Below are 8,024 nucleotides of genomic sequence, written 5' to 3'. Positions count from 1 at the left end.
TGCAAAGAATCAGGTGCATCATGCTCGGACCAAACATATTGATGTCCGCTTTCACTTTATTCATGAGATCATTGATGAGGGTGATATTCTATTGGAGAAGATTGGTATTGAGGACAATCCGGCTGATATGATGACTAAGGTTGTCACTGGGGTCAAGTTCCAGTGTTGCGTGGACTTGATCCATATGCATCAAATCTGAGCACCTTCGGATGCATGCGCCGTTGGGCGCTTCGATGGCAGTCAGAGCACGATTCATTTGGGTATTCTGGTTGCTGCATGTCTGGTTTTCTGGTTCGTAGTCCAATAGCTTGCCAAGGTGGAGATTTGTAGTTTTCGGCTCGTTTTGGACTTCTCGGCCTCTGTGGTTCGAACCAAGGCCTTGGTGGTCCGGACCAGCGTGTGTTCTACATTTCTGGAGCTTGTTGATTTTTGGTCCGGTTCAGCGTGGACGAGATAGATTACTATATAAGAAATTTTTACTATTGCATTGCATTCACAGCAGCTTTTCTGTGAGAGGCAAAGAGAGGAACTCTGAGAGATCTCATCTGTAGCCCTTTGGGCATCCGATTACTTCTGAATAGTAAAACCCTCGATCGTCTGACTGTCCGTGGAGTAGGTATTCATTACTGAACCATGTAAATCTCTGTGTTCTCTGTGATCTCTCTCTCTCTCTTTTGTGGTTTGTTCAATTACATAGTAACAATCACGTCCGTTTCTGTGTTTGTTAACGCTTCCGCACAACACATACTTCCAAAAATTTCCTTACGCTTTATTTGTCGTACCGACAAGCCCTTCCCTTCCACCAATCCCACAAAACTTGTTCACTTTTCACTGCCATGGCTTTGGAATTCCGCAAAAAACTCTGCACTTGCGCATTTTGCTTTCAAGCGTATAAACTTCAGTAATCTTTCAAATTTGCATTATTTTTCTCATTTTTGTAGTGAGAACTTCAAAAAATAACTATTGCTTATTCTTGGATGGACTCCAACACAGGCAAAGTGTTATGTCAGTAGGTTTAATTTCGGAAAATTGTTCTGTCGCTTCACATATTGTGGAGTGAATAGATTACAGGTCCAACCACTAGCTACAGCCTACAGATACATATACGTGTAATTATGTAAACAAGTCTAGCTAAGATGCCTTAAAGACCCATGGAACTTCCAAACTAAGAAGCATGGATATGGTTGACGCGGGACTCAACAGTTGTAAGTAAATTGAGATGCAAACACAGCGTGGGTGTAATGCCCCTATTTTCGGAGATGTTAAATAAACCTTTTTCCCAATTTTCCAAAAATGGTTTAATTAAAAGGAGCGATAAACTTCATTAGCAACAGAATTAATAATTAAAGTACATCATAATTGATCTTTGTGAGATTATACTTCAAAGTGAAAATACTTAGTTCTGAAATTAAAATTACAATGATTGTAATGAAAGTGGTCAACGGTATTAAAACAGAGGCTCTAGGGGTTTGGTTCCAGCCTTCAGTTGGCTCTTCTTCAAAAATGACATAATCGACATTCAGACCACAGATGACATATTTTAGCGAGCCTTTAGGTGGGTCATTGTTACTTCATTCATCCTCGGCGAACTTTGAGCTGGCGAACGTTCATGCTTTTCTTTGGAATTCCTCTCAATATAAAAGCCAGGTTGCTTGGGTAGGGGCAAAGTTACAATATCTAAAAATTGCGACCACAGACGACATAGTCGGCCTGTCTTTAGAACATTTCTGCACGCATAGGAGACCAATCTGTATACATCTCAACACCTTAGACATTGGAAATAAACCCTCAATCACTGGATCTATTAATTCATAAGCCTTTCCATCCATCCAAAGTTTCCATGCCCGAAAATGGCTCAATATAGTTACAAATCAAATATCGAAAAAAATTGGGTTTGTGAAAAGGCTATCTGGTTCTTTGTGTATGAACTTTGTAAAGAGAACTCATTAGTTAGTTGTGGACCAAACTGTAATTATGTTAGTTGTGTGGCTAGTTTGTTAAACTGTAGTTAGAAGTAGTTAACTGGGGTTTGGTTTGTAACTAATGCTGCTAAGGGTAGTGCGTAGTGTATCAATCAATTGCTGAGTTCTGTATCAGGACGATCGAAAAGAAATGAAAATGGAGATTTCTTTCTCTCTCTCATTCTCTCTCATTCTCTTGTTCTTAAGTAGTTCTTGAAACTTCTTTATGGTATCAGAGCATCTCTAAGACGAAAGTCTTGCGATCCTGATCTTTCTTGGTTCATTGATAGAAATTAGGGCACATAACTTTGATCGTTCTTCGTTCGTTACCAGAAATTAGGGCACATAAATGGCTTCGAATCCAGCAAGTTCAACAACTACAAGTTCAACTACAGTCGTCATCCCTTCCGCTCTTGCATTTCTCGTCTCAAATTTTCACTCTTTGGTGAACATCAAGTTGGACAGCTCCAACTACTTACTTTGGAGGATTCAAGTCGAGAATGCAGTTGATGCCAACGGCTTCTTTGGTTATCTCGATGGATCTATACCGATTCCGTCTAGTCAGATTCGTGATACTGAAGGTAATCTTACACCAAATCCTGAATTTCCTCTTTGGCGATTGATAGATTCACAACTTAGGTCATGTTTGACTGCATCTCTATCACAATCCACACTCCCATACATTCTAGGGTTACGAACTGCTCATCAAGTATGGGATTCTCTCTCAAATAGGTATAATTTCTTATTTGAAACACATGTTCAAGAACTTAGAGATGAATTGTACAATTTGTCCAAAACGTCTACGATTGAGGCCTATATTGATCATGCTAAGGATATTGCACAAAAACTAATCGCAGTTGGTAGTCCAGTTGATGATGATGAACAAGTTTTTAGAACTTTACAAGGCTTACCTAAGGTCTTCAATGGTCTAAGAACTGCAGTCAGGGCTGTACGAACTCGAGGTCATAATGTGAGTTTTGAAGAACTTGTTACTATGTTAAAAAGTGAAGACAAGCAACTTGGTAAAGAAACTTCTGAGCAAGATGTTGTGAACACTGTTGTTGTTGCTACACATGGGAATTCCTCTCAAAATCAAGAGTCAACAGGAAACCTTTCTTCCATGATACCTTCTGTTGCTTCTGCTCCTGTGCCTCTGCCTTAAAATCAGATTAGGGCAAATTAATCTCAATTTGTTCCTTTTCTTTCCACTACACAACATCAGTACTTTCCTCAGAACTTCAGATCTTCTACCAACAAAGGCAGAGGGGGTAGAGGTTCCTATTATCCTAAAGGACCCTGTGATATCTGTGGTAGAAGTAATCACTCCACGAATTACTGCTACTATAGGCCAAATAATATGCCTTTTGATGTTTCAAGCTCATAGTGGAGAGGGTACACAAATTTTCCTTTGTCTTTCCCATGGAATCCTATGATGCCTGGTGTTCCACAGTACACTATGCCTTTGTATCAAGGGTATCCTAATCAGCCATCTAGATTTCCTGCTCAGAACTCTGGTGGCTACAGATTCAGTGGTGGGTTTAGGTCTCCTAGTGGATCTGCTCTACCCATGCAACACTCACAGTCCATATCACAGATGACATCACCTCAACATTTAACACATCAGCCTGCATTTGCTGGATTCACTGAGACTTTTGGCATGCCTTCTTCTTTCTCTGGGCCGTATGGTAGTTGCTACATACAACAAACTCCTTCTGCATCCTCAGTTATTTACAATGATGATTCCTACAACAGTACTGCATCACATCCATGGTATTTTGATAGTGGGGCCACCAACCATATTACCAATAACTTGCACAATCTGAATCTGGAACATTCACAACCCACAAATGTGAATGAAGGTGTCTTGGTTGGTAATGGGAACACATTTCAGGTTACTCACACTGGTAAGGGTCTATTACCCACTCCTGCTACTGTTTTTAATTTTTCTCATATTCTACATACTCCTCACATCGCACACAATCTATTGTCTGTTCATCAGTTTGCAAAAGATAATCAGTGCTTACTTATTTTTGATTCCAATGGTCTTGTCATTCAGGACAAGAACACTTATCAAGTCCTCTACAAAGGCCCTTGTCACAAGGGTTTGTATCCCATTCTGAACCATTCTAAAGCTGCTTCAGCTACTGCTCTTCTTAGTCAATCATCTTCTGCAGAACTGTGGCACAGAAGGCTTGGGGATCCAAGTACCCTTTGTTTACTTCCTTAATCAAACAATTTAGTTTGCCTGTTGGTACTTCTACTTTAGTTGAGTGTTCTTCTTGTCGTATGGCCAAGAGCCACAAACTTCCATTTTCTATTTCCATTACTCATACCACTGCTCCTTTTCAATTAGTACATATGGATGTTTGGGGACCTTCCCCCGTTGCTTCTAATAAAGGTTTCAAGTATTATCTTTTGGTTATTGATGATTTTTCACGATACACTTGGTTGTTTCCTATGCATTACAAATCTGAAGTTAAGTATAAGATTTCTAGTTTCAAAGCTTATGTACAAACTCAATTTGGCACTTGTGTCAAAACTGTTAGAAGTGACAATGGGGGCGAATTTCTTAATCACTTTCTTCTTCATTTGTTTCTTTCATCTGGTGTCATACATCAAACTACTTGCCCCCATACACCTGAACAAAATGGGCTTGTGGAAAGAAAACATAGACATTTGATTGAGACAACCATTACCTTGTTACTCCAGGCTAGTTTACCTGTTTCTTTTTGGTTGGAAGCCTTAACCAATGCAGTGTATTTAGCAAATAGGTTACCTCACACCTCTTTGAATTTCCAGGTGCCTTATGTTCTGTTATTCAAGACTTCCCTTAATTACCTCAATCTCAAGCCCTTTGGCTGTTGTTGTTATCCTTGGCTCAAACCATATGTAGCACATAAATTGCTTCCTAGGTCTACTCCTTGTGTCTTCCTAGGCTATTGTGATAATACTAAGGGGTTTAGATGTTATGACCCTAAAACCACCAAAGTTTACACTTCTAGACATGTTCAATTCATAGAAACTGAATTTCCTTATCCATCTCTTACTGTGTCTTCTTCTAATACTACTTCTGTTGTTTCCACTTTCAATGTTCCCTTAACATCTTTTGATGATCTTATCATCTCTGTTCCTTTGTCTAACCCTCACTCTGAAGTTTCTATGGCATAATCTTCTTCTAATCTTGTTCCTCCTCTTACTTCTAACCCAGTGTCTGTTTCACAACCAATAGAGTTTTCTGTTCCTATTCCTGATTCTCATTTTCCTGTCTTGGCCACCACTTCTCTTGATTCTATTCCGTCTATTTTGACTCCAATATCTGTATCTCCTTCTCATTCCTCCTCTTCTCTTTCTTCACCTTTAGTTTCCTTCCAGTCTTCTCCTGTTGTGCTTCCTACTTCTTTACCTCATACTGTACCTGCCAATACTCATTCTATGGCTACAAGAGTAAAACATGGGATAGTTAAACCCAAAACCATTGTGAGTCTCACTGCAATTGCTAGTACCTCTGCACCTGCACACACTGAACCAAAACATTTTTCTGAAGCCATCAAACACGCTGTATGGCAAGCTGCAATGGCAGAGGAGTATCAAGCATTAGTCCATCAAGGAACTTGGTCTCTTGTGCCTTCTCCACCAACTGCTAATGTGATAGGCTGCCAGTGGATCTATAAAATCAAACGACACTCTGATGGTAGTGTGGCCAGATACAAGGCCAGGTTGGTTGCAAACGGGAATCAACAAGTCGAGGGATTAGACTTCACAGAAACTTTCAGTCCAGTTATCAAACAACCTACCATTCGAATTGTTCTCAGTCTAGTAGTGCACAATGGCTGGACTATCAGACAGCTTGATGTTACTAATGCTTTTCTTCATGGGGTAGTGGAAGAAGAAGTGTATATGAAACAACCACTTGGTTATCAGAGTGTCACGTATCCCAATCATGTTTGTAAATTGCATAAAGCTTTGTATGGCTTAAGATAGGCCCCAAGAGCTTGGTTTTCTTTATTTTCTAGCTTTCTCTTCAACAAGGGTTTGTGAACAGCAAAGCAGATCCTTCTTTGTTTTCTCTCAAGACTGACCAAGGCGTGACTTGGTTCTGGTCTATGTTGATGACATTCTCATCACCGGTAGCAATGTGTCTTATATCACTGAATTAATCAGAAATCTTAGCAGCCGGCTTGTAATGAAAGACCTGGGTACACTTAGTTATTTCTTGGGCTTAGAAGTTGAGTATCATGGTAATAGTTTGATTCTATCTCAGAGTAAATATGCTACAGACCTGCTGGTGAAGTTTGGTATGAATGAATGCAAACCTAGTCTTTCTCCCTCCTCTACTAAACCAGCAATCTTGGATCCTGATCCATATTTTGAGAATCCACACTGGTATAGGACTGTGGTTGGCTCTTTGTAGTATCTTACCCTTACTAAACCTGAAATTTCTTTTGCTGTCAATCTTGCATGCCAGCATATGCATGCTCCTAGACAAAGCCATTACATTGCAGTTAAAAGAATTCTGAGATATGTCAAGGGCTGCATACACCAAGGACTACATTTTGTTCCCAGTTCCCTCACCTTAACAGGATTCAGTGATGCTGACTGGGCTGGAGATCATGTAGATAGGAGGTCTACCACTGGTTTTTGTCTATTTTTAGGGTTCTAACTTGATCTCATGGTGTGCAAAGAAACAACACACTGTTGCCAGGTCTTCCACAGAAGCTGAGTATAGAGCCTTAACTCAGACTGCAGCTGATGTGCCTTGGGTTCAGCAGTTACTTCTTGATGTTCATGTCTCCCCTACTTTGCCTCATCTCATCTAGTGTGACAACTAGTCAGCCATTGCCTTGGCGTCTAATCCTGTTTTTCATGCAAGGACCAAACATGTCGAGGTGGACTATCACTTTATTCAAGAAAAAGTTATCAGCAAACAGATTTTGGTTCAACATATTTGTACCTTGGCCCAAATTGCAGATCTTTTTACAAAATCTCTATCTGTGGACAGGTTTCTTTCTTTGAAGGCCAAACTCATGGTTATGGATACTCCCATGAGTTTGAAGGGGGGTGTAAAGAGAACTCATTAGTTAGTTGTGGACCAGACTGTAATTACGTTAGTTGCGTGGCTAGTTTGTTAAACTGTAGTTAGAAGTAGTTAACTGGGGTTTGGTTTGTAACTAATGCTGCTAAGGGTAGTGCGTAGTATATCAATCAATTGCTGAGTTTGTATCAGGACGATCGAAAAGAAATGAAAATGGAGATTTCTCTCTCTCTCATTCTCTCTCTATCTCTTGTTCTTAAGTAGTTCTTGAAACTTCTTTATGCCTGTCCTAGAAGGTTTAGATCATGGTCTGTGTGATGAAATTTTCTATTCCTTTTGCTGCTCATTACCTCCAAAACTATCACTCCAAAGCTAAAAATATCGGATTTTGTTGAAAATAGGCCATCGATTGCATATTCAAGAGCCATGTAACCATTTCATAAGATTACAAAAAGAAATGAAAAGTTAGTGCTAAAGGTTATTACGCGTAAAATAGGGAACATGACTTAAATCATGTACTAAGTTCCGACCACCCTTTTTGTTTTTGTAGATGACTAATCACCTCCAAAAGCCCTAGCCAAGCCAAAATCTGAAATATTAGGATTCATTTCACCATCAAGTAGCACATTGCTAGCTTTAAGATCCCATGAATGACTCTCAATCTCGAATTTTGATGAAGATAAAGAATCCCCCTAGCAATCCCAATAATGATATCCAAGCGCCTACGCCATGTGAGCAATTTGCTTGGTATTATATTTGCAATTTCACAAAATTCATTACACTTTTTACTAGTTTATTTCTTGGTCATATAATGAGACAAACTTATGTGAAATATTCTTTTCAATTGATCAAGTATGATTTCCTAAGAAGAAAAAAAGAGAGAGGAAGGTTTTTTGGGTAAACCAAAAATGAAGGAATCTAAGCTTCCATTAGGCATGTACTCGTAAACCAGCATTTGTTCTTCCCCGAGGATGCAACATCCCAAAAGCCTAACTAGATTACGGTGTTGAAGTTTGGCGATCATAATAACC

General features: G+C 39.6%; 1 protein-coding gene across 1 annotated transcript; it reads right to left on the bottom strand.

Annotated features, from left to right (window-relative positions):
* Positions 1 to 479: 479 nt before the first annotated feature.
* LOC131307039 (receptor-like serine/threonine-protein kinase SD1-8) lies at positions 480 to 7,421 on the bottom strand. The gene is made up of 3 exons (XM_058333457.1): positions 7,279 to 7,421; positions 1,673 to 1,845; positions 480 to 601 (listed from the first exon to the last, which is right to left on the bottom strand). Exons 1-3 carry the CDS (start codon positions 7,419 to 7,421, stop codon positions 480 to 482), a joined length of 438 nt encoding a protein of 145 aa, XP_058189440.1.
* Between the last annotated feature and the right edge of the window lie 603 nt (positions 7,422 to 8,024).

The sequence above is a fragment of the Rhododendron vialii genome, chromosome 11a (assembly GCF_030253575.1).
Source record: "Rhododendron vialii isolate Sample 1 chromosome 11a, ASM3025357v1".
NCBI classification, from domain to species: Eukaryota; Viridiplantae; Streptophyta; class Magnoliopsida; order Ericales; family Ericaceae; genus Rhododendron; species Rhododendron vialii.
This window is presented reverse-complemented; position numbering and strand designations above follow the sequence as displayed.

Excerpts from the sequence above, each read along its gene's own strand:
- LOC131307039 (XM_058333457.1), bottom strand. The coding sequence starts at position 7,421 with ATGGCTCTTGAATATGCAATCGATGGCCTATTTTCAACAAAATCCGAT. Across the intron at positions 1,846-7,278 it reads GATCTAAACCTTCTAGGACA|GGCATGGAAACTTTGGATGG; the intron begins GGCATAAAGAAG and ends GAGCCATTTTCG. Across the intron at positions 602-1,672 it reads GGTCGCAATTTTTAGATATT|TCAGACGATCGAGGGTTTTA; the intron begins GTAACTTTGCCC and ends CTCCACGGACAG.